Source organism: Bos grunniens, chromosome 14 (genome assembly GCF_055505025.1).
Source record: "Bos grunniens cultivar Pamir isolate PY7600 chromosome 14, Bosgru_T2T1.0, whole genome shotgun sequence".
Lineage (NCBI taxonomy): Eukaryota > Metazoa > Chordata > Mammalia > Artiodactyla > Bovidae > Bos > Bos grunniens.
In genome coordinates this window covers 52,233,812-52,260,928 of record NC_141178.1, presented here as the reverse complement: position 1 = coordinate 52,260,928, position 27,117 = coordinate 52,233,812, and the positions used below count along the sequence as shown (strand labels likewise).

General features: G+C 41.1%; 1 protein-coding gene across 15 annotated transcripts in view; it reads right to left on the bottom strand.

Moving 5' to 3' along the window:
* Positions 1-27,117, bottom strand: part of PDE7A (phosphodiesterase 7A) — a 106,602-nt gene that overhangs the window by 8,273 nt on the left and 71,212 nt on the right. For 6 of the 15 annotated variants that reach the window (XR_015140802.1, XM_086336786.1, XM_086336787.1 and 3 more), the window contains 6 exons: positions 13,567-13,718; positions 11,762-11,825; positions 6,027-6,122; positions 3,984-4,084; positions 1,835-1,966; positions 1,528-1,619 (listed from right to left, as the gene is read on the bottom strand). Coding sequence is in view for 14 of the 15 variants with exons in the window: in XM_086336786.1 (XP_086192912.1) it covers positions 1,528-1,619; positions 1,835-1,966; positions 3,984-4,084; positions 6,027-6,122; positions 11,762-11,825; positions 13,567-13,718 (637 nt within the window). In the remaining variant the exon portion in view is untranslated. Of the gene's footprint in view, positions 1-1,527; positions 1,620-1,834; positions 1,967-3,983; positions 4,085-6,026; positions 6,123-11,761; positions 11,826-13,566; positions 13,719-22,688; positions 22,766-27,117 lie in introns of all 15 variants that reach the window. The other 9 variants (XM_086336791.1, XM_086336790.1, XM_086336800.1 and 6 more) reach the window with 4 other exon arrangements.

The following is a 27,117-nucleotide window of genomic DNA, read 5'->3' as shown; positions in this document are numbered from 1 at the left end:
ATTCCTGATTTTCAGTTTTTATTTGAAATAAATATGAGAATTCAACAGGATTAACATCAAATACAACACATGATAAAAAGGGAATAATAAAGCGAACAATTTAATCCATCTTATTCAAGAAAAAGAGCATTTATATATACTAACACCAGTTAGTACATGGTGGTTTAAATAGTTTTTATATATTTGTACGATGACAAGAAACAATTTTACTTACCAGAAGTATTGTCAAACTCCAAATGGTAGCCATGAATACAGACTTAAAAATTTTTTTTTAAGTACACCTTTTTTCTTATGATCATTACCAAAAACTGTTGTTTTATAAAGTTCTTTTAAATTGAGAAAGGGAAAGAAAAAGGAAAGAGCAGTGACGGTAACTTAAACCTTGTCATCCTAACGCATTTTTATGTTCCCCTTTCTCTAGAATTAGGCAGTTGATACCCACTTACATCGTTTCCCCAGGTCACCTTCTTGGGATGAGACACCATTAAAAGCTTTTGCTGGTGGACCAATGACGAGATTCTGTTGACAATACCACCGTATCCGGCTCCTTTAAGTTAGTGCTCTTTGTTAGCTTTTCAAATGGTGTTGTGTGTGCGCGTGTGCGCGCACGCTTAGTTGTTCAGTCATTCAGTCGTGTCCGACTCTTTGAGAGCCTATGGACTATAGCCCCTGAGGCTCCTCTGTCTGTGGAATTCTTCAGGCAAGAATACTAGAGTGGGTTGCCATTTCCTCCTACAGGGGACCTTCCTGACCCAGGGATCAAACCTGTGTCTCCTGCATTGGCAGGTGGGTTCTTTGCCACTGAGCCACCTGGGAAGTCCCACTCAGATGGTCTGCTTGACATCAAATGACACTGATGTCTTAAAAAAAAATACTAGGTTTTCCATTCTTTCTCTTCATTATTTTTCCTAAAACAGATTTTAATGAATCGATTTATTATACAGATTGTTTACTTTCTATCCAATTTACCTTTACATTAAGGTTTTATTCAAGAGTATAAAATGGAAATATGTAATTCTATTTACATAAATAAGTGGTAAACATGACTGAGCCACTGTGTATCCAGAGTGCATTTTGTAGTATCTGTGGATTGATCCTTCATAAAAATTCACTGAAAAAAAAAAATGCTACTATTTCAGAATAGGTGTAAATGACTAAAATTTTGATACAAATTTGTAAAATAAGATAACCTACCCCCCAACTGGGGCCTCCTTGGTGGCTCAGATAGTAAAGAATCCACCTGCAATGTGGGATACCTGGGTTCAATCCCTGGATCAGGAAGATCCCCTAGAGAAGGGAATGGCTACCCACTCCAGTATTCTTGCCTGGAGAATCCCATGGACAGAGGAGCCTGGTGGGCTACAGTCCATGGGATTGCAAAGAGTTGGACACAGCTAAGCGACTTTCATTTTCACCCCCAAATTGTGGAATACCTGAATATAACAACATAATCTTAAAAACTTTAAATAATTGTTTTTCCAACTTAATATCCACAGTTCATAAATAATTAATTTTGTCTTAACCTACCTGCTTTCTAATGGCATATGTGAGAATAAACCAGATTCTCTCAATAACCCCACTGCAGATCTCCAGTGGTGATTTTCCAGAACTGAGGTATTCTACCAAAAAAACAAAACAAAACAAAACAAAAAGGGCAGATCTGAATCAGCAAAGGGTAAGTCTTTTTCTGAACATAAAGCAATATTTCTAAGTAATATCAAGCTGGTTAAAATTCTAACATTCACTGAGAACCAATTTACTTTTACTCCTTTAAAACGTGACCCATTTTCTAGAATACAAGAATATTAAACTTTGAGGAAGAGCTTGCACTCACCTTGTATAAAGTTGCCAGGTAATGGTTAGTTTTAATGAGGAAAGGTTGATTAACACCTGGATGATCCAGATCATGAGTGGCAGCTGCAATTAAGCTCAGCAAGACGTCCCAAGGAGTTACAGAGTTGGCAAGCTAGACGGTGGCGAGGAATAACTGATTACAGACGTGTCTGCAACGAACTGTACCATGACAACAGCTGTTCTAAATCAGCCTTGAATGAGACTCTCCACGGTCTCCTCCCCTCGTGTTTCTCTGACCGTTCGTCCAGGCCAAGGCGTGCCTGCCACGTGCTGTCCACTCACTCCCCTGGCGGGAGGCGTGGTATGATGCAGTCCCTTGCCCGTGGGGAGGTCATGGACCCGGCTCACCCTTACACGGCTTCATTTGAAACAAGCGTAACTAAGATGACAGCTAAAGTATAAACCATCTTTTGAGTATGTTCATGGTGAAAAGTGTTTAAACTAAGGATGATCAGGGCTACACTGGCAAAAAGTGTTTCACGTCACCACTGCCAGACGTGCACGGGTTAAGACGGCCTCTGCATCCGTATTCGCCCGCACACTCTCCCCTCCAGTGCCCGGCATCGCTCCGCAGCCCTGGCTTCCGGCTGGGCGTGGCCAGTGGGAGGGTGAGGCCCCCAGAGCCTGTGGACCAGGTTTACCCCCGCACCGGCTCAGGTCCCCTGGAATGCAGCACTTAGTTCCATCGGTCCACTTCCCTGGCTGTGTGGTGGTGAAGTACCAATTTCTCCCATAAGAATGTCAAAGAGAAACTTTAGGCTTGGCCCAGAGGTTTGTTTTTTTTTCCCCCTGAGTATTTTTTTACAGTTTAATTTAAAAATTGGGGCAGCTGGGTGTACATGCATAAAACGTATCCATTTTTATCACTGTATATGAATGATGCCACAATAAAATTGGTTTTTTAATTGGGGTATTTTCACATATTCCACGATCTCTTGAAAAACCAGAAGAGTGGCACCCACGTGGCTGTATTCTTGGAGTTGGCATCAACTGGCACAAACTGGCCCTGTCAGCCTGCTTCCCTCCCAACATCTAGCTGGAACTAAGACCCCAGAGGAGAGGAGTCTAGAAGCAGGCCTAAGGGAGGGCGGATGTAATTTCACCAGCTCTAGAACAGGAAACGTCCATGAGCAAACACGGCTTCCATTACATCTATGGCTGATGACCCCCAACTCTGACTTCTCTGTTTTACTGCAGACTCCTATCCACCTCTTCACTAGATCCCTCCACTTGGATATGGCAGGGACACGCATAACCACACACATCCACAATGGAGCTCACCATCTCCCCGGGCCTCTCCCCTCTTCTACCTTCTCTCCCTCTCAGCAATTCCCTCAGCTGCTCAGGGCGGTATCCACCCATCCCTCTTCCTACTTCACCCCCCACAAAGGCATCCAGACACCACATCCTCCTCATTCTGATTTCCAAAGACCTCACCAACTGCCCACCTCTCTCCTGCCCCACGGCTACAGAAACGGCCCCTCACGGGCAGCAGCTGGGTTGCTGGTCTTGTCTGCTTTGTTCTCCCTCCACAGCCAGGACAGTTCTGTAATTTCTCCCACTTCAGTCCCACAGCTCCCTATTCATCACTGGACACGACACCAATGCCATCCCTGTCCTCATGGAGCTCAGTGTAATCGCCAGATGACTCGCATGGAGAAGCTGGATGGCTTGGCCCTCGCTTGGGCTTTTGCAGCCTTGCTCTCAACAATCACCTCGATTCTCTAGCTTAAAGTGTGATTAAAAATACAGCCACATTTGCAAACCTGATCCTGCTACATCTCATTCCTGAGAAGGAAGCTTCTGAGTCTGATTAAATCACCAACTTAGGGTTTCCCAGGTGGCTCAGTGGTTAAAAAAAAAAATCCACCTGCCAATGCAGGAGAGGTGGGTTCAATCCCTGGGTGGGAAGATCCCCTGGAGGAAGAAATGGCAACCCACTCCAGTACTCCTGCCTGGAGAATTCCATGGACAGAGGAGCCTGTGGGCTACAGCTCATGGGGTCACAAAGAGGCAGACATGACTGAGAGACTAAACAACAACAAAATCACTAACTTAAGGAAGTGCTTGAAATTAAATCAAGAGAGTTTGCTCAGGGCTCTGGCTGACTGTAAACGCCCGCACCTTACCTTAGGTTCTTTTAGGTAACAGTGCATGGCCTGAGTAACGTCGGCAGCGTGGACTGCATTGTGGTAAGGGTTCTGACTGTGGTAATCTTCTTGAATCATCACTGCATCAAAGGAAAAAAGACCCCCAATTTAATTGCAAACAGGAGGCACTTACAAGTGCAAAAATTGCAACAATTATGTATTTCCCACTTACCCTACTCACATGGCTATCAGCTAACTGTTCAATTCAGAGAGATGATAACCACTCCAGAACTCATATGACCACCACTGTGACTAACTCGTTTGAAACTTTTAAAACGAGAAGGTATTCATGTCAAATTTGTAAAATTATTTTTTTTCTTCTTCTCTTTTAAAATGTCAATCTCATTGTGCCAAACTACTTTGACTGTCGTTTACTTTAAAAAGAATTTTAGTTAAGTAAAAGGAGTACAATTCATTCAACAAATACGTATTGTGCTAGGGTGCTGTTATAGGAACGAAGAATTTGTTAGAGAACAAACATCTCTGATGCAATACGAGTACAGACATTGGGGAATGTGTGTGGATTCCAGGATGCTTTATCAGTGAGGTGAGTTTTGGATCTGGAATTAGTTTTTTAGGAGTGCGGGAAGGATGACCTGTTAATCTGCCTCCTCTGCTCAGTGTCAGTTACGTTAACCATGAAAAAGCAGACGAGGACGAGGGGTCCAGCCAAACCCGCCACCATCAAACCCGCACCACGGCCCCAGCAGCCCTGCACTCGGCCCAGTGGTGCCCGGTACCGTGAGCCAACCCCAAAGTGGTACACTAGGACACACAGGTGAGGGGCGAAGAGCACTGGAACTTTCCACTGACTCTGATTCCATCCTTTAAAATAGCTTTTTAAATACTCTCGTTAATATCTACGTTTGTATGTGCTTGTATAATTTATGTATTAGTACATATTACAGACATACAATTTATAAATAAATATGCATTAGCAGTCTTTCAAAAAGTCCTAGATATCTTCTCTTAGTTAGCTACTTAAGAGGAAAGAAAATATTCTCTTCTTCCTTAAAAAAATAAGAAAGAATCCTTATGCTAATTTTCTTCTAACACATTTATTTAGTGAATGACCCCAATTTGTTTCCTGGCAGAGTGCTCTTAAATATCACTCTGTACATTAAAACATAGTCAAAATAATCCTTGGAGGTTGCTGTCAAGAGATTTCAGGGATCAGGAAAAGAGAAGATCCAAGTGCCACGTACCTAATCATTTAAGGGTTTAATCTTCAAGAAGTGAGGAAAGGACAGAAGTTGTGTTGTCTTTGTGAGAAAGTTGTGGCTGACATGGGAGACTGTGGGTAAAGGGGCTCCAGCTCACCAGGCCCCTGGTGCCCCCACCCATGGCACTGGGCCCTCACAGCTCCCCACCCAGGGGTGCAGTCCCCCCTGTGACCAGCTCCGGCAATAGGGTTGTGGTGGATGGGAAGGTGCCAGCGTCCAGCCTGAGCTCTGGACACACCAGCGGTCTCCTAAAAACTGGCCACCGCACTTTGAACAAGCTCGGCTCATTGTAAAATAATAATTTTTCAAAAAAAAATTATTTTATTTATCTCGCTGCACTGGATCTTAGCTGCAGCATGCGGGATCTAGTTCCCTGACCAGGGATCGAACCCAGGCTTCCTGCATTGGGCACACTGAGTCTTAGCCACTAGACCCCCAGGGAAGTTCCTGTTTTTTGTTTTTAATGTGACTCTGTGACGGTGCCAAACTCCTCTGCCTCCCTTTAATTTAACAGTAGACCACGTAGAGCTGAGCTGGGTCAGGCCCAGTGCCCCTGGGAAGGGCCCAGCCAAGGCCCGTGAAGCTGCCATGCGGCTCATCCAGTGTCCCGGGCAGGGACACGAACAAGCTCAGCCAGACCAGCAGCAGCCCACAGACTCAGGGCTCCGCACACATGTGTTGCTTCAAAACACTAACTTTGGGGCGGTTAGTTTTAAAGCCATAGCTGATATAACTGAGAGAAAAGGTAACAAGTTCCCGTATAAATATTACTCTTAAATGTAAGGTTAGAATCACTTACCTAAAAATCTACGAAGTTTCATCATATCTAAATGGAAGTACTCAATTAATCCATGGAGACTAAATAAATGAAAGGTTAAACTTACTAGACTATTTCCTAAAAAGAAAGAAGAGGAGACATTAGTAGGAATACAAGATATTAATAACATAACTGCACTGTGCTTCCAAATAAGGGTTTGAATATACAACATAAAGAGTACCAAGTCCTACTTGTTGTCCATCTAAAATTTACATCTTATCTTACCAGTTTTGAATTTTAAATATCACATCTTTTTTTCCATTCTAAGAAAAAACTTTTTTTTGGTTTTATTTTTCAAAAACCAAACAAATCGATGATAAATAATTAGAATTGATAGAAAACTTTGAAAATTATCCACACTGAGTAAGTTTAATTCAATTTCCCAAAGCACTTAAAACCTCCTTGCAACCATCCCCCTAACTGAGCAGGTGTGTCCCAGAGCAAAGCGTCTTGACTACAAATGCTGTATTATTTAACAATTAAATAGACTCTATATTTAAAGGTGTGTAAGCTCATATATTACTGCCAGCGTTCAGACAATAACATAACACATGATTCTGTATTCTCAAAAGAAATCTATGATTCTTACAAACATATAAAGACACAACTAGTTCTAAATGAAAATGTGTAGTAATAATATTTACAAATAATGATAAAGGACTACTGGGCTAACCTAATCCAAACTGCCTGAATAGCTGTTGAGAAGCCCATGGCTGAGGAAAAAAAGCAAATTAACTGGAACAATGTTTGCATGAGCAACACCGGAAAGGCTGTGGCTGCCAAGAGAGCCCTCTTAAACACCACCTCACTTATCGTCTTCAAACAGAAAGAAAAAAAACCCATTTCAAATCTTCTACCTTTAAGAAGTGAAAACTTAAAAAATGTATTCAAATTTTGGTAACACTCTACTGGTGCAAATACGAGCCCATGTGGTCTAGAATCAGGTGAAGAAGTGGGCTATGGTCCTATTTTTACTGCTGTAACAACCAATTTTTCTTGGGACAGATACATTGATGTTTCAGAACATATAATAAAAAAAAAAAAAAATCTGAGTTTTAAAAAACGAGCAAAGGATCTGAATCAATGGTTTTCCAAATAAGACATACAAGTGGCCAATAGGTAAATGAAAAGCTGTTCACTGATCACCAGGGAAACGCAAATTAAAACCACAACGAGGGATTACCTCACACTTGTCAGAATGGCTATGATCAAAAAGATAAGCGATAACAAGTGCTGGCAAGGGTGTGAAGAAAAGGGAACCCTTTGGTGAACTGTTGGTGGGATTCTTAAGCTGGTGTAGTCACTATGGAAAACAATGGAGGTTCCTTAAAAAATTTAAACTAGAACTACCATATGATTGAGCAATTCTACTTTGGGGTACATATCTGAAGGAAATGGAATCACTATCTCAAAAAGATATCTGTACCCCATCTTCACTAGCTTATTTACAATAGCCAAGACATGGCATCAACCTAAGGGCCCACAGATGCATGACTGGATAAAGAAACTGTGATATGTATGCAATGGGCTATTACTCAGGCATAAGAAGCAGGAAATCTTGCCTCATGTGACAAACGGAGGGAGTTTGAGAAACTGTGCTAAGTGAAAGAGAAAGATAAATGCCGTATGATCTCACCTCTACATGGAATCTAAACCCAAACGACAAAGTCCTGAGCTCACAGATACAGAGAACAGATCGGTGGTTGCCAGAGGTGAGGGTGTGGGGAGATGGATAAAGTGTACTGCATACTTGAATGCTGCTAAGATACCAGATCTTAAAAATTCTCATCATAATACAAAGATGTAACTTCTATATGTGGTGACTAGACCCATGTGGTGATTATTTTTCAGTGTATACAAACAGTAAATCACTACGTTGTATACTTCAAGCTAATATGTCAGTTACACTTCAATTAAAAAAAAAGGATGTATATTCATTCTCTATATTCAGGTAATCATAGGTTCTCCCCAAAACTGTTTCCCAAACCTAATGAAATAAATGATTGATCTCTAGGGTCTAGAGTGAGTTTTAAGGAAGCTGCAATCCAATGGTAAAATACCCTCATCTGGAATTCAGGCAAACGGCAGTAAGAAAGGTATGCTAACGTCTTCCCTCCAAGAACCTCAGAGGAATCTGACAAGAACCAATCTGTCAAAGTGTACCACCCATACTACAGTGAAAACCTGCATCCAACATTTTTTTCTTGTTTTCAGTTCACAAGATACCAACTGACTTAATACCAGTGAGTAAGAATACAAGTCAATGAAATTTATTATTTCAAAGCAAGTGATGCTTAGTTGATATGTTACAACAAGAAACAGGCACTGAAGAAATTCTTTTATATGAAAATGGAAACAAACGCTTTCTTGGAAAAGAAAATTTGTAACTTAGAGAAAAGTTACCCTATATAAAGACATACCAAAGGACAGGCCTGCCTACGGCGTTATGGCTCTCAACAGGTTTCCGGATGGGACTCTACATGTAAGGACTGGGCTCCGGCGACAACACGGGTCCAGCAACGAGGGCCCTCGTGTGCCAGGTGACCTTCAGGGGTGACAAGCCCTTTCTTGGCATCTCATGTAACTTAACTCCTTCCTGCAAAAAGCAACATCTAATATCTTCCGTGTGTGTGTCTGTGTGTGTATGTTAGTCGCTCAGTCATGTCAGACTCTTTGCGACCCCATGGACTGTAGCTTGCCAGGCTCCTGTGTCCATGGGACTCTGCAGGCAAGAATAATAGAGTGAGTTGGCATTCCCTTCTCCAGCGGATCTTACTGACACAGGGATCCAACCTGGGTCTCTTGTATTGCTGGCAGATTCTTTATCGTCTGAGCCACCAGAGAAGCCAAATATATCCTACTACCTTGCAGTGGACAAGCCAGGAGTAGTGGGACTCAGAGCTTCTTCCCTGTCCTCCTCACAGTATCACTTGAAAAATCACCACAGAAGAAACACAGGGCACACCAGCCCAATGAGCAAGAAGCGAAAACTTAGATACCAAGTACATGCATCATCCAGGATTCATTCCAGGCTAAGCAGCTTTGAAAGGAAAGCAGATCCAACTAAATAATGCAAGTTAAAAAGGAACTTTCTTCTGCCCACTTGTTTCCCAATAATATCTCTTCCTATATAAAATTCCTTAACTTTTGGGTGACTGTAGTGAACTGAATATGCATTAATAGGTCACCATCTGTAAAACAAGTGGGCAGCTAACCACAGATGGTTTCTACTAACCCCTAACAACTCTAAGAAGAAATCATTTGGCCACCTTTTCCACAAAAAAGGGGTGAGATGATTAAAGAAGAGCTGGTGTTAGTTGCTCAGTCGTGTCTGACTCTTTGCGACCCCATGAACTAGAACCCACCGGGCTCCTCTGTCCATGGGATTCTCCAGGCAAGAATACTGGAGTGGGTAGCCATTCCCTTCTCCAGGGGATCTTCCCAACCCAGGAGTCAAACCTGGGTCTCCTGCACTGCAGGTAGATTCTTTACTATCTGAGCTGCCAGGGAAGCCCACAGGCAAGCCAAGTGCTACCTAAGTTAACTCACGTGGACCAGTGACTAGAATTCTGCGCATCGTACACTGCCACCCTCAATCCACTTCCACCGCCACGCCCCTTGGCTGGCAAGATACATTCTTTTTAAAAATAAAATCTAGAGAAAAACAATCAACTATTTCTGTGAGTGACAAAGTGTCCAGGGGACTAAGAATAGGCTATGAGCTGTTAAGTGTTACGTGAGGTTAGACCTTGAAGGTGTTAAGGGGGGCATTGTATTATCTATATTTATCCTGAGATAAGGACTAAAGGAATATTTGTGTTGTGGTAGGAAAGGGGAGTTTCCCAGATCTGGAAGAAGCTGAGGCACCTATATTTTCAAAGAGGGAAGGAAGGCTGCATGGAGGGACAGCTGTGTAGATGCGATCAGAGTCCTTTCTAGGAGGACAGGCCTGAGTGGGGGCCTGGGAGGGGAAGAGACACTGGTCACCAGAGGGCAGAGAGAAAGAGAACAGGAAGAGAGAAGAAGAAAAACAGAAGGCGGGGAAGTGGGAGGGAGGCTCCGCCACTGAGGTGGCCTTTACTGTCCTCACACTTGTGCCTGGGATGGTCTAGTTTTTCTGTCGACAGATACAGACAGCTAGAACGTGATCACAGCGGTGTCCTCACTATGCCTGGCCCACACAGCTCAGAGGAATGACGATGTGATACTAAAAAGCTTCTTCGTTATTGTTCAGTCACTAAGTCGTGTCTGACTCTTTGTGACCCCGTGGACTGCAGCACACCAGGCTTCCCTGTCCTTCCCCATCTGTCCATTGTGTGGACCCAAGCTATTCTCAAGATGACTATAGTGTGGTTTCCATATTTGGCTTCCTTGTAAAAAGGAACTTTATTCCAAAGTAAAATTAGGGGGAAAAAAAGGTAGTTTCAAAGTATAGCAGGGAGCCACATACTTATTTCAACAGTGAGAACTTCCTCTCAGTGAACTTCCCACTCTGCTTCATTTATTTAAAAGGCAAAAGGGACAAAGTCTAGTTGGAATATATAGGTACCACCAACTTTTTACGTCAAAAATTTTATACAAAATGAAAAATGATTCCCAAAGGGAATTTTGTTCCTGTGCCCAAAGACAATAAAGAAAAATGAACCTTGGCTCAGTTGGTAAAGAATCTGCCTGCAATGCAGGAGACCTGGCTTCAATCCCTGGGTTGGAATGATCCCCTGGAGGAGGGCATAGCTACCCACCATAGTATTCTGGCCTGGAGAATCCCTTGGACAGAGGAGCCTGGCGGGCTATAGTCCATGGGGCCGCAGAGTCGGACACGACTGAGCAGCTAACACTTTTTTCACTTTCAGCCAAAGCAAAACAGAACTCAGAGGTAAACAAATCAGAATCATCTTTATTTTTTTCCAACGTACTCAAACTTTCCATAGATAGTGATTAGCTCCAAGCTCTCCCCTACCCACCCCGCCAGAGAGAAGCAGTGTCAGAAGGGCCCGCTCTGCTGATCATAACACACCATCTCTCTAAAGTGTGCAGAGAAAGAGAGCCTGAGAACCAGAGTGAGAAGAAAAGCCATCTCTCAAAAGGGCGTCAATCTACCACACATCTCGGGCTATCAAAACTGGAATATAAGATTGGAGGATGTCACTGTACATGGCTACAGCACAAAAAAACCCAAAAAGGAAACATCAAGAACCATGAGATAATAATGTGTACGTTGGGTTATTAATAGCAAGAGAAAAGAAGAATAGAAGTGCATGCTCAATCGTGTCTGACTCTGCGACCCCATGGACTTGCAGCCCGCCAGGCTCCTCTGTCCATGGGATTCTCCAGGCAAGAATACTGGAGTGGGTTGCCATGCCCTCCTCCAGGGGATCTTCCTGATTCAGGGATTGAAACCACGTCTCTTGCCATCGGCAAGTGAATTCTTTACCAACTGAACCAGCTGAGAAGCCTCTTATTAACAGAAGTAGGTTTAATTAGAGATACCCAAGTGACTATGACAGGGATTACTTTTGATTACTACTAAGAGTGATAATCAAAAGTAAAATTTTAGATGGATGCTCTAGGCTTACAGATCAGTCACTGAAGAAGGAACAATATGATGCTCCCTCAGCCAGCAGAGGGCGCCCACACTCAATAAATGAAAGCAGCGGCAATCCCATCAATGCAGCAATCCTGAGAATACATGAGAGTAAGTCAAAGTCTTCACTTACCATTTGTTAGTCTATCAAATAGAAAGATATCAAAATTCCAATTTCCAACTTTTTCCAGCATACACTGAAATGAAAACCAAACATTCCTACTGTAATTTAATCTCAGTAACTTTCTCTGTCTTTTGTAGATAGTCCATAAGGAAGCTAACAAAAACAGAAAGTGGTCGACTTAAGAAATGCTAATGATCACTCTCCTTAGTCATGACCTTTCCAAACAACTCCAAAATATGTCCAAAGGGATAAACTCCATTTGAAAAACAATTAATGTTTTCTCAATTGATAAATGCAGAGGTAAGGCTGGTGTTCCTTTTGACTTATTCTTATGCTCTCATGAACTGTCAAGAATTCCAATACCCATCAGAGAAGTGTAGTTCACACATTGCACGGTCTAGAAACTAGATTTTAAAAATCTAATAAAAGTTGCAATAGTTGAATACTTGCTACATTCCAGATACTATTAAAAATGCTTTATTTTTGACACATTCTTACTATTCACACCAACACTATCATGTAGGCATTGTTTTCAACCCTCATTTACAGATGGGAAAAGAGGGAAAAAGTCATTAACTTGCTCAGTGAGAGTCACAGAGCTGGGTCTTAAGTTAGGTGATCAGACTCTGGAATCCAGGTACCAGACACCTGTAGTATATACTACACTTAAATTATTTGTTATTTTCTTCTTAAAACACATTCCCAATTTATTTATTAATATTCCTTAAATATCCTAATAGAATAGTCCATTGCATTTACTACATAATTCTTAGGTTGATGGTTATTTCAGCCAAGCAAATAAGCCCCACAACAACCCTAAAAATCAAACAGATACTTTTACACCATGTCTTTGTAACCTGAAAATTTCATGGACTTTATTTTCAAGAAAAAATCTGTATTTTGAACCCAAAGTTCACTGTCATATATTCATATATGGCTAAATCAGCATAAGCAATACTAGGTATTACCAGAAGAAGTGATAATAGTCCTAACAACCAATGACACACAGACCAATATTCTCATTTGAAAAAGCAGAACTTGTGAACTTTCTTAAATTTAAAGAAAGTATGAGTGCTTTTCCATTGATTTGTTTTATCAAACAGGGAAGTAAATGTTTTCACTTTAATGTAATCATAGAGTGGGTACCCTGGCCCCATCTACACAAACCTACATCTAACCCGTAGGTGTTAAGTCAAAGAATACTTTTACAAATGTTAGAAATGTGAGATTATTAAAAAATCCTCATTTAGTAAAAAACCACCTCAGCCAATTTCCACCTTCATTAAGATATTTCTTTTAAACTATATGAAAAAAACAATGCTCACAATCACCAAATTTAAAAAAACATTTAAATCTTCCAAATATCTCACTTATACAAGAGATCATGAAAAGTGTGACTGAAAGTCATGAGACTTCCTGTGCTGAGTTTACTTTTAAACAACTGGAAGGGAGCAACCGAGTCCCTCCTTAACTATAGTACAGAGAAATTACATCGGGAAAACCATAATACTCTTTCCAGCATTAGGATCCTTGTGACCTTACAGTTTAATGTTCCCCTGATCTACTTGCTATTACAATAAATGTTGTAATGCTGTAATACATGAAAACATTTTCATTATTTTAGTTCCTTGCTCTGTAATAACCTAATCATAAGATGAACAGCTGCTCTAAAGGGAAAACCTATAATAAAAATTGAGTTCAACTGATTTCACATACCAAAAAAAGGCTAGATAAAATCAGTATCATATGGGAGAAACAAGGTTTCATTAACCCTATGTAAGAATCAATGTTTTCTTGAAGAAAGCTATACACACCTTGGCTTGTCCATTATAATCATCATCTAAAATGTTCAGAGAATTTGAAACAGTAGTACCACGAAAAAAGCGTGAAGATCTAAGATACCGCTGGAAACTTAGTAACCGTCTGATATTCCTTGCAGACACAGAAACTTCAATTTCAGATTGAGCTGAAATGAAAGGAGTAAAAAGGTGAGTAGAGTAAGTCAAAACTGCACATAACCTATCAAGAGCACCTTCTAGTTACATACCAATATTTCTTAAAATTCATCAACTGTCATGCCACATTTCTAGGAAAGAAGAGGTACTTTATTTGATTTTCAATTAAACAGCTAAGAATGAAGGGGTAAATGACCAATTTTATCAGCATTTGGAAACATAATCAGGAGTGTGGTTGGATTAATCATCAGTTTTTTCTTTTTTTAAACTTCCAAGAATGATCACCTCTCCCTCTATTGCTTCAATACACTATAGAAACACTACGGAGCAGGGGGACAAAACCTAGTTCCAAATCATCCTTCACACTGAGAAACCAGGGCCCCAGTTACATATGAGACTTAGAACTCAAGTACCTCAAATCCTAACGAGGTGTCATTTCAAATTCCTTTATGTTAACTTTAGAGGAAAAGGAGATAGAATGGAGAATAACGCAGTTTGGATACTGACATGTCTTCTTTCCATAAGTCTAACCATCATGTTTCCCTGCAGTGTGAGACAGAACCAAAGTTTCTGGGGCGCCAGACGAAATAACAGACTTTGGTTAAAAGCTATCTTGTAGGGAATGAAGTCTTCAAAGTCTAGAAACTAACTAAATTCAGCGAAATGTTCACAATATAAAACATGAAAATGAAGGCTAAGGATCAACAAGTCAGCATCTCTCATCTTAACTTCCATTAACTCTCCAAAGGTCGAGTGACAGGCAATCAAAGACTCTCTAGTGTGTGTCCCATCACTAACTCTTCTATCAACCGCTATTACCCAGAGTTATCTCAGCTATAAAATAACGGCAATGATATCTAATTCAAACAGTGTTGGATTAAATGAGATACTATATACACAGGTCAGATATATAACAGGTTTCAAAGAAATGGTGCCAGTGAAGATGGTGATAAAATTGATGTTTGATGCCACTGTTTAAGAGGTAGGTATGCCTCTCGGTAATTATTCCAAGTTCCAAACCTGTTCATGTTGCTCTAAATAAAAGTATTCATTGGTCTATCACCATTTCAAACTAAACTCCATCTCCTTATCCTCGATGAAAAGGCCTCATTTTCCAGGCGCTGGCTCTCTCCAGACTCGACTCCGGTGACCCCTGCCCTGGGAAGCACACCTGGACAGCTACACGCACACCCGCCGTCTAGGAGAGATGGGGGCACCTCCTCTGGGTTCTCAAGGCTGCCTGGGCAGACCCCAGTCAGACCACTTCTGATATTGTACAAAATTACTTATTTCTCTGTCTACTTCAACAAATGATGACCTCCAATACAGGCACAAACTACTTTTTCATCTTTGTATTTCAGAGCCTAATCATAGTGCCATGTAGGGATGCATAACATACACTGAATGAATGAATGAATAACTGCATGTGTGTGCATATGCTAAGTTGCTTCAATCATGTCCAACTCTTTATGACCCTATGGACTGTAGCCCACCAAGCTCCTCTGTCCATGGGCTTCTCCAGGCAGCAATACTGGAGTGGGCTGCTATGCCCTCCTTGAGTAAGTGCATACTGTTTGTGAAATAACTGATGAGTTCTGAGGTTCCCATATACTCACGTAAGCCAGAAACAACACACAATTATGTGGTTTTTTCATCTTCCATCTCAGTGAATCTAAAATAAAGAGTATCTAGAACAATTGTGGCGTTACCTTTTGATCTTTAGCAACATGACTTACATAAAAAGGATTGGAACCAAAGTGGAAACACTATTAAATATCAAGTGATTATGTTTGAACTAGAATTAGTATGTTTGAGGAATGAGGTTAGTTTAAGTTCAGAAAATGTTCCATGTGCTTAAAAAAAAGTATCTCATTTAGCCCTCTACAGTGTCAGAAAATGACTATTATTATCTTCCACTTTATACATGAAAACACTGAATCTACACGAGACTATATATAAGGTCACACAGTCAATACAGGGTGACAACTAGATTTTAAAACACAGATCTGCTTACAAATCCTGTGTCCACAGCATTACTCACAAATCTCTTATTTCAAATCTACCATATGGTTTATTGTTTTACCACATGGTTTAGTGACAGTTTATGATAAAATTCTGCATACACCATCATTCAAAATTGTCCTTATTTAGATGGAAGTATCTACAAAAATAAAGACATAGGGGGAAAAGCTAACATACAGAAATACAAGTATTTAATGTGACCCTTCTAACGTTATTCCTAGAAAAGACTGGGCCTGGAAGGGACAGAGTGGAATGACACGAACACACGGGGACCAGATGAGATCTAGTTAATACTAGTACTGCCATCTCTGTATTTACAAGGCACTTTACAGTTTTACAAGAGTACATTCACATCTGTGATCCCGTTTAGTAATTACAGCAATCCTGTGAAGATGGCAAAGATTATCGTCCCCATTGTACAAATATAACCCCAGAAACCAATGTAGAAATGCTATATAATTAACGCATTAGAGCCAATACATTTAAGAAAGCTTCTAAAAAATGCTGCGAAAGACACATTCTATTGATTATGCAACAGTAATCTAAAAGAGTTCAAGATCATAAGCATGACTTCATGAGCATTCCCTTCTATTCAGTATCTTAAATTACACAGAGAAGGTAACAGTTTCATCACTGGCAATCACTTTGCATCCAGACACTGATAGAAGGATCACTGCTCCCAAATTACATGTCCAAACTAACCCATCCTTGAAGTAAACTTGAGAGTCTCTTTGGGAGGATAATTACATAAGGTCCAAAAACTGAATGAGCCTCCTGTGAAGGGTTCAACCCACACTGTGCTGAGTGCACGCAACAACACGCTAGGATCTGCACCATCAATGTAGACAGCGGCACCATCCAGGAGTCAGGGCTCTGAGACCACGGCTGGGCCTTTCCCTGCCTGTACTCCTATTTCCTAGGTGACTTCTCACAAGTCACAACTTCTTGATGTCTCAGTTCCCTTAACTGGGGGGGAAAAAAAAACCCAGAAAACTATCCATAATTCATGTCCTTTTTTTCCTACAGAGCCCTGAAGTTGGGACTCATTATCAAGAATTCTGTTTTGACCATATTGAGCATGAATATTAGATATTAGCTCAAGGGGAAAAGCTCACTCATCATAGGAGCCCAACGCCTTCCAGCAAGACTAGCCCCAGAAGTAACATTTACAACAGGGTAAGAAATAAGACCTTCACTTAATGACAGAAACAGCTCTAACAATTATGGATTATTTCACATACAATCTAAGAAAGGCCAGAGTAGCTGTCGAAACGAAATGGCAAATCATCCAGTGAAAAGAATTTTCTTTACCTAGTGGGCAAGGAGCCTATACCTAAGATTACATTCTAGAAAGAATAGAAAATTCCAAGAGACTTTGCAGAGATGGCAATGCAAACTACCTCAAAGCTTTGCCTGAGGCTTAATATAGGACCAGATTGGGAGAAGGAGTGGTATCTTTTTTTCATTACGTTTTTTCAAATATACTGCACTCACGTTTTAAAAATAAAAATCAAGGAGGGAAAGAGGGAGGGAGAAAAGAACACAGCGATAAAACCTTACCCCGACCCCATTCCCGATCCAATCAACTGCCAGACTCTCCCCTAAAATGATCATTTTTTACCTGAAAAGTTTTGTGGGTATGCTTCCTGAGTTTTTGGCTCAAACATATGGAAACACTGTTATATACCATGGTTCTACTTCTTTTACATAAATGGTAGCATATCATACTTGTTTTGTACCTTGTCTTTAAATTTTTCTTAAAACTCTTTCCCTATCAGTACACGGAGACCGTCCTCATTTTGAGGCTGTAAAAGTATTCCACCATATGGATGGACCATAATCTATCCAATCTTCTACTGAAGGACGTTGCTACAACTCCACAAATTAAAAAATACCTCTGTTTTACTAAGTATACTTATGTTTCTATGACTTGTGTTGTCTACTACCTTGGATGTCACCTTTTAATGTTATTACATTCTATATCCCCTCTTCTTTCCCTTTTCCTCTTCCAATGTCTGTTAGTTGTCAGTGCTTTCCCCCGCTCCTTTTCAGTCCAACCCCCATTTTCATTTTAGTTCAGCTCTGGAATTAAATATTCAGGTCCTTTTACCATGGCTTCCCCAGTTATCTTTGTCTTTGGGTTTCAACAATTTGGCTTTTTGTTGTGTTTTCTTATTTTTATCAGATTATAGTTGCTTTACAATGTTTAGTTTCTGCTGTACAGCAAAGTGAATCAGTTATATATACACATATATCCCCTCTTTTTCAGATTTCCTTCCCATTTAGGTCACCACAGAATATTGAGTAGAGTTCCCTGACCTATACAATAGGTTTTCATTAGTTACCTATTTTATACACAGTGTGTTAGTCACTCAGTTATGTCCAACTCTTGGCGGCCTCATGGACTGTAGCCCACCAGGCTCCTCTGTCCATGGAATTCTCCAGGCACGAATACTGGAATGGGGTGCCATCCCCTTCTCCAAGGGTTCTTCCCAACCCAGGAAATAAACCCGGGTCTCCCACATTGCAGGCAGATTCTTTAGTGAGCCACCAGGGAAGCCCTTTACACACAGCATCAACAGTGTGTGTGTGTGTATATATATCAATCCCAAACTCCCAATTCATCCCCCCACTTCCACCCTTCCATCCATAACTTTGTTCTCTACATCTGTCTCTATTTCTGCCTTGCAAATAAACTCATCTGTACCATTTTTGTCGATTCCACATCTACGTGATATTATACGGCATTTATTTTTCTCTTTCTGACTTAATTGCATTCCGTACGGCAGTCTCGAGGTCTCTCCATGCATCTGCAGACGGCACCGGTGCGCCACATGTTCACCCTGCTTTGAGTTCACTGAGCTTCTTGGATGTGTATATCCACATCTCCATCAGCTGCAGGAAGTTGCCCACCATTCAAACAGCTTTTTCTGCCCTCTCTCTTCTTTCTCCTGCTGGGCCTGCTATGAGTCACATGTGGTATACATGGGGATTCCTCAATGGGTTTCTTGTGGAAGGAATTTTTCTTCATTCCTTTTCCTTTCTGCTTCTCAGTCTGGATTATTTCAATGTTCTTATCTTCAAGTTTGCTGATCTATTCTTCTGCTCACTCAAATCTGCTGCTGAATCCCTCTAGTGAATTTCTCATTTCAGTTATCATACTTATCAGCTCCAGAACTTGTTGGGTTCTTTTTTTATAATTCCTATTTATTGAGATTCAGATTTTGTTCACACAGCGCCTTCCTGATTTCCTCTTTCTCTCCCTTGGTTTGCTTTAGCTCATTGAGCATTAAAGACAGTTGAGTTAACCTCTTTGATTAGCAGTTCCCATGTGTGGGCATCCTCGGGGTGGCTGTTGTGATGTTCTTTTGTCATATGTATGGGTCATAGTTTCCAATTTCTTTTTATGTTCTATAGTTTTTCACTGAGAACTGGACATTGTGCGAATTATACTTGGGGAACTGGAAATCTAATCTCTCACTCTTCCAGGACTGTTTATTTTTACTTGTTGTGGGCTGAAGCCAACTGTTTTGTGATTTTTCCAAACTGGCCTTTGCATATCTATTTGACTTTGTTTACTCCTTGTAGTGTGTGGTCACTGAAGCTCCTATTACAGTATTGCTGAAGTCAGTTGGTGACCCAACACAGATTTCCCAAATGTCTGGCTCCAAAGGCCAGGGGGTGAGGGCAGTACCGATTCCTTAACTCTTCTGGTAGATGCTGCTGGCCGAAGCCTCTGCAGCTGAAAAGGGATGAAACCCAGGCAAACATCAGTGCCCATGCCTCAGAATCTGCCAGACTGACTTAAAGACGAAACTCCAAATTTCTGGAGGACTAGATCCCCACTGCCCACCCTGGCCTCACCAAGCCATGACTGGACAGCGTTCCCACAGGCTGAGGGCCGAGGGGTGAGTGACGATCACGGGTCTGTGCCCAACACAACGCCCAATCGCCGAAGAGCAGCAGCCCCTCCCTCAGCAAGCAGTCCTCGTCAGTGTCCAGCCAGCGCCCGGAGTCCTGAAATAGTGAATTCTGCCCATCCCCCCTTTAAAGAGGTTGTTTAGATGGAGAGATCAACCCCTGGAGCTTCCTACCCTGTTATTTTGAGGCACACCGTCACTTTCTTTTAAAAGGTATGTTTTTCCTGGTCCTTTCTGGGAGCAGCTGCCCTATGCCTTCTCCTCTCCTCAACATGGGTTTGAGAATGGGGACAAGCTGCACGGGAAGGCTTAGCGGCCCAGGAACAACAGCTATCAATAGTCTGGCCCGCAAAGTAGTTTTCAATCAACTCTTTCCTATATACATGTATACATAAAGTTTCTCTTTCATCCCACACAGTTCACAGTTTTTTTAACTTACAAATTCATGAATATCTCTTCAAGTCAGTAAATGGAATTTACGTGTCCCATCATTTTTATTAGCCAAATATAAAGTATGGAAATCATCATCACTTACTAAATCTTTTTGCTGTTCCTAACTTTCACATTTCTTACCAACAATTCTGCAATAACCATTCCTGTGACGAAATCTTGGCACCCATCCTGAGTCCCTTAGAACAAACCTTCAGAAGCAGAACAAGCACACAGCAGCACAGTTCAATGGAGAACAGGTTTTCTAAAAGAAAATGATACAGAAATTTCCAGAACTGTCCTAGGATAGCTTCCAAAGGATGATGGAAGAAAAGGGAATCAGTAACTGTAAATCAAGGATGAAGCACGATGAGATCATTTTAAGGTGGAAAATTTTAGTTTCTTCAGGTTTGCTTCGTCCACCCTATCCTTCCTCCACACACAGATACACACTGATGCCCTGTAAGAAGTAAGGATAAAGTTTCTATATTGAAACAAGCAGAGGCCACTATGGCGAAGATACCATAGTTGAATGAGTTGGTATGAGCAGCATCATTTAGGAATGGAAAAAAGAGGACACATGGGGAACTGCAGACAAGAAAGAGTGATCAGGGATTCCCCTGGTGGTCCAGTGACTAAGACTGCACACTCCCAAAGCAGGGGTCACGGGGTCAATCCCTGGCCAGGGAGCTAAGATCCCGCTTGCCACATGTGCAGCGTGGGCAAAAACAAATGCAGAAGAAAAAAATATATATATATATATACTATTATATATGTTATATATATTTTTTTAAAAGAAGAATGATCATGAGAACTTAACTAGTACTTCCATTCAGACAATTACTAAAAAAGCTAACCCCAGACCACATTACATAAAATCTGACCCTATTGCCAATATTCTCATGAACTCATTTTGTGACATGAGACATGCCATTATTTATTTCACAGCATAACAGACAACAGATTAAAGGTGTCTTTATTAAAGCCCAGCTTCCACCAGGCTAGGACTATTTAAGTCCTAGGCTTGTTCTAGTTTACATGGTTACCTACATTCCAGTCCAGCTTAGAAAGCCGACAGGGCTCAGTGACTTAATCAAGTTACTATTAAGAACTGTTGGCACTGCTGGTTCTCTTTTAAAATATCACATTACCTCACTGTGTGACCACAAACAAACTAATCAACCTTCACCCAAACTAAATGAGCCTTGTTACTTAATGATCATGGGAGTTACTTCCAGTCACCCACCCTTGGCTTCTCGGAGCCAGCAATGAAATGTGGGATAGCAGTAAATTTAGAAGCCGTGTTTTTCTCTTGCTTTTTTCCTTCAGACTAGAAAGCGGACTGAAAAAAGAAATCTAGGCAATAGGTTAGGGAAACAGACGGGCTGGAAATCGACATACCTTGAGCAGTATCATGCCCAGGGCTCCCACAGACCCTCTTCTCTATCACGGTAGAGACATCACTGGCATTTAGTCATAAGACGAAAGAGATTTTTCACAGAAAAAGCTTTTGGATTTTGAGACTTGATCACTACCTGCTTTAATCGTCCACGAGAGGGCGCCCTGCAGTCACTATTATCTGCTACCTTTACACTATGACAATCATTTACATGCATGTTAGCATGAGTTCCCCTTGGAGATTGTTTAAAAAAAAATTTTTTTTTTTTTAAATCAGTGCTGCAAGGTTATAACTCTAGACTAAAGCAAGGTCATACTGAATGATAATTGAGTAAAAAAATTAAGACATTCTATGTTCTGAAGGAGATCAACCCTGGGATTTCTTTGGAAGGAATGATGCTAAAGCTGAAACTCCAGTACTTTGGCCACCTCATGTGAAGAGTTGACTCATTGGAAAAGACTCTGATGCTGGGAGGGATTGGGGGCAGGAGGAAAAGGGGACGACAGAGGATGAGATGGCTGGATGGCATCACTGACTTGATGGACGTGAGTCTGAGTGAACTCCGGGAGTTGGTGATGGACAGGGAGGCCTGGTGTGCTGCAATTCATGGGGTCTCAAAGAGTTGGACATGACTGAGTGACTGAACTGAACTGATGTTCTAATCTCTCTTTAATTTTCTTTAAAAAAGAATAGGAGCCATATCAGGAAGCCTACTGTTAAATACTGAATAAATACATTTAGTTACATCTAAATTCAAGTTTTCCTGGAAGAATTTTTACATTCAGCATGCATGGATAAAGGGGGAAAAAGCAGCGAGGTGCTGAAAGCGATGGTCTTTAAGGAGTAGCCTGTACTGATACAAAGCGGCAATGCAGCAAGGCAAATAAACACACGAGCTCTGGAGTCATACACCTGGGTTTGAATCCCAGGTCTGCCACTTCTACTAGTAACATCAGGAATGTTTTAAGTTACCGAACTGAACCTCAGTTTAATTACAAATGATGGAACAGTCATCTTTGCAGGTCGAACAAATACTGGTTAAAAGACATAGGAGAAACTATATTTGTAATTTCAAATTTCAAATGTAATTTCAAATTTCCTATTTCCTTGTAAATAGGAAAGTAACGACTAGGCAGTACAGTATGAAAGAGAGTAAGAAAAACAATATAACAACAACAAAGTCCTTGTTTAGTCATTAAGTCGTGTCTCACTCTGGAACTCCATGGACTGCAGCAAAGCCAGGCTTCCTTGTCATAGCTGAGGGAAACGCCATGCAACAACTTCGGTTCTTAAAGGGAAGAAGCGGTAAGAAGGGTATGAGTTTGCGTGGGAGTTACTGTATACTAAAGACTTAGATAATCCAAGACAATAAAATCAGTATGACATAAACTTTTAAGCTCAAAATAAACACAGAAACACATGTTCTTTCTGTTCATATCACTAAGTATCAAAAAAGTACCCAAGTCTAACAGGGCCCTGTTAGGAAGATAAAAAACAACCCAAATGCACATGAGGCTCTAAGGCAAAATTTAAGGAGAGTTTTGTCTGTTGTCACTGTAGATCATCACAATAAAGACCACATGAGACATCTGATTCAACGTAAGGGCACTGGCCCGCCTGAATTCTGTTTACGGCTAATACAGATCATACTTAGAGAAATACAAATGGGACCTTATAAAGTCTAACTGGTAGAAGATATCCAGTTTAGTCAACTTGATGCAACAAGAATATATTCAATCTTTATAATGAACCATAAAGAAGACTGAGCACTGAAGAATTGATGCTTTCAAACTGTGGTGCTGGAGAATACTCTTGAGAGTCCCCTGGACTGCAAGGACATCAAACCAGTCAATCCTAAAGGAAATCAACCCTCAATGTTCATTGGAAGGACTGATGCTGAAGCTGGAGCTCTAATACTTTGGCCACCTGATGCAAACAGCTGATTCATTGGAAAAGACCCTGATGCTGGGAAAGACTGAAGGCAGAAGGAGAAGGGGGTGACAGAGGATGAGACGGTTGGATGGCATCATTGACTCAGTGGACATGAGTTTGAGCAAACTCCGTGAGAAAATGAAGGGAAGTCTGGTATGTTGCGGTCAGTGAGGTCCCAGAGTTGGACACGACTGAGCCAATGAACAACCAAAAAAGAGCCATAGGCTGCAAAAAACCAGAAACAAAAAGATGAGTAAGGCTAAAAGCCTTTGATGTAAATACCTCGAAAGGTTCCCTTGGTATGGGGTGGAATAAAGTGCTAAAGTGAACATAAAGGCTCAAGATAATGGGCAAAACACATTTACATAGAATGGAACATTATCATGCGTTAGGAGTTAAAAGAAAACGGAAAACTGCATTTCTGTGGACATGAAAGAAATATACTGCTTATATTACATCTTGTCCAATGCTGGCAGAGAGACCAGGGCTTCCACTCTGGATGACGTCAATGAGCTTTGGTGAATTCCATGAAAAGAGGGAACTGTCAAGCTGACAGCTTCGGTTACTATTTAATAATCACGTCAGAATCTTTCAAAGGAAGATCTTAGATTTTCTAAGTGTACATGTGGAACAGAATTATAATAATTATTTTATGTTTAAAGAGATTAGAATTTGTTATTATAGAAGCTAAAGAGAATGTATAACTAAAAGAATATTGAATGTAGGGACATTAAATTTAGAACAAACATGAATTTTGAAAAAACTCAATATGGAACCCATTAAGTCCAACAGTTAGACCTGGACATGGAACAACAGACTGGTTCCAAATAGGAAAAGGAGAACATCAAGGCTGTATATTGTCACCCTGCTTATTTAACTCATGAGAAACGCTGGGCTGGAAAAAGCACAAGCTGGAATCAAGATTGCCCGGAGAAATATCAATAACCTCAGATATGCAGATGACACCACCCTTATGGCAGAAAGTGAAGAGGAACTAAAAAGTCTCTTGAAAGTGAAAGAGGAGAGTGAAAAAGTTGGCTTAAAGCTCAACATTCAGAAAACTAAGATCATGGCATCTGGTCCCATCACTTCATGGGAACCAGATGGGGAAACAGTGGAAACAGTGTCAGGCTTTATTTTTGGGGGGCTCCAAAATCACCAAAGATGGTGACTGCAGCCACGAAATTAAAAGACGCTTACTCCTTTATGACCAACCTAGACAGCATATTGAAAAGCAGAGACATTACTTTGCCAACAAAGGTCCGTCTAGTCAAGGCTACGGTTTTCCCAGTAGTCATGTATGGATGTGAGAGTTGGACTGTCAAGAAAGCTGAGCGCCTTAGAATTGATGCTTTTGAACTGTGGTGTTGGAGAAGACTGGACTCCAAGGAGATCCAACCAGTCCATCCTAAAGGAGGTCAGTCCTGGGTGTTCATTGGAAGGACTGATGCTAAAGCTGAAACTCCAATACTTTGGCCACCTCATGCAGAGAGTTGACTCACTGGAAAAGACCCTGATGCTAGGAGGGATTGGGGGCAGGAGGAGAACGGGACAACAGAGGATGAGATGGCTGAACAGCATCACCGACTCGATGGACGTGAGTTTGAGTAGGCTCCGGGAGCTGGTGATGGACAGGAAGGCCTGGCATGCTGTGATTCATGGGGTTGCAAAGAGTTGGACACGACTGAGTGACTGAACTGAAGTCCAACTAATTTAAGAGTCCAAAGTATTATATTTCAAGAGACCAGGTGTATCAATTGGACACAGAAAAATATTTGTAGGAATATTTGGGGCTCTTAATCCAGCCTACAGAAAGCTGGTCACTAAAGCCAACTTACTGAAAAGAAGGAAACTGACAGGAGGGAGGCTCCTTGAAAGCCTGGTGAGGCGCTGTGATGCTCAGGAGCAAAGAAGTTGCATTAGGGAGACCCAGCTCAGGGGCCCTTTTCAGTTCACACCACTCAGCCACCAGCCTAACATCTTTGCCACTCTCTTGCTCTCTCTAATCAATCACTTTCTCTCTCCTCAGCCTTCTTTTCTCCCCCCCATTACTTCTTCCTCCCAATTTTTCTTATTGTACATATTGCTCATTATTATCAGGTGCTTCAAAACCGTCAGTCTTCACAACATAAGGTAAGGAGACTACACAGTTTACAAATTAGTTGCATGAGGGACATCAAGAATCAGTTTATAAATGCCAGACGACCAGAAATCTGGACCTAAGTGGAAGTAATTCCTAGACAGAGCAGGTCTGAAGGTTGGGGATCCTGTAAGAATGGGATGAATGTTGAAGTTTTTCAGTAGCTGTCAAAGAAGTGTCAATGCTAACACCCAAGTTGAAATGTTTGCCAGAAACTAATCAACTGCCTATTGAGAAAGTGCACCAAGCCTTTTAAAAAAAGGTGTATGTTATAAAATGATCACACGATTACAAGAGTCAACTGCTTTATCTGCTAATAATCCTACAGATTTCAACATCATTACAGGATTCCGTGTATAGCTTTGGGGGACAGACAAGGGACAAAGAGGTTAAGTAAGAAGCACCAATGTTAGCTCTTTGCTATCTAAACAAGTAATTAGTGGTTAGCATACTGTGAATACTCATGGGTTGTTATGACACTTTTAAATAGCATCACCAGAAACTGCTCTCAATCAGTAAGCAATCTTACATCTCTTTTTGGGCTGAAAAAAAATTTCTGACTAATGTGAGCATCTGAAAATTTCAGCAGTATCTTTAATAAGTTAAGATCTTCCAAATTTCTTGATAAACACAACCCATCATATAATTCCTACTGATATGTAAGTTCTGTCTAAACTGCAAAAATGGAGGGCTTTCCTTGTAGCTCAGCTGGTAAAGAATCTGCCTGTAATGCAGGAGACCTGGGCTTGATTCCTGGGTCAGGAAGATTCCCTAGAGAAGGAGATGGTAACCCACTCCAGTATTCTTGCCATGGACGGAGGAGCCTGGCGGCTACAGTCCATAGGGTCTCAAGAGTCAGACACGACTTGGTGGCTATATCACCAACATCCAGAGAAGAAAATATTAGTACACAACAGTACCCCAAGGAACATTTCTGAGCATCCTAAAATAATGTCAACAATGACTTCCTTACATGAAAAATTCCTTTCTCAAACTATGCAAATACGTATGATACACATTATCTTTTGCACTGTAAGGTAAGCAATAAGAACACAAACAGAGGTAAAAGAAAGCTTCATAAAATTTCTTTACTGAGCGATGATTCCTGGGAAAATTTTTTGTTTTCTTGTCCCACAGAACCAAGATAATAACCCCTGATAAGTTCACCAAGAAGCTAGCATGAACCGTCTACTTAAAGCATTAGAGACCAAGACACAAACAACCAAACAAAACCCCCTGAACAACAACAAAGCCTAGTTAAGAGTGAAAGCTTCTGTAGGATACATCCATTAGTTGAGGGAAGATTTAACTTTTAAAGCAGAATCTGCAACAAACAGATCTTCAACAGATCAGAATCTGCAACAGACCAACCCTGACTGCAGGTTTACAACACACCAGGTGTTTGGGAAAATACTTCTAGCAAAGAGGATGCATGGTCATAAAAATCCCTCCACCCTCTGTAATCACGATTAGAGGGTAGTTTCAAAATGTCCTCCCAAAGTCTGAACTCTCTCCCTTCTTTACAAACAACCACAGATCTGATCTAATGTTGGTTAATAAATTTGTAC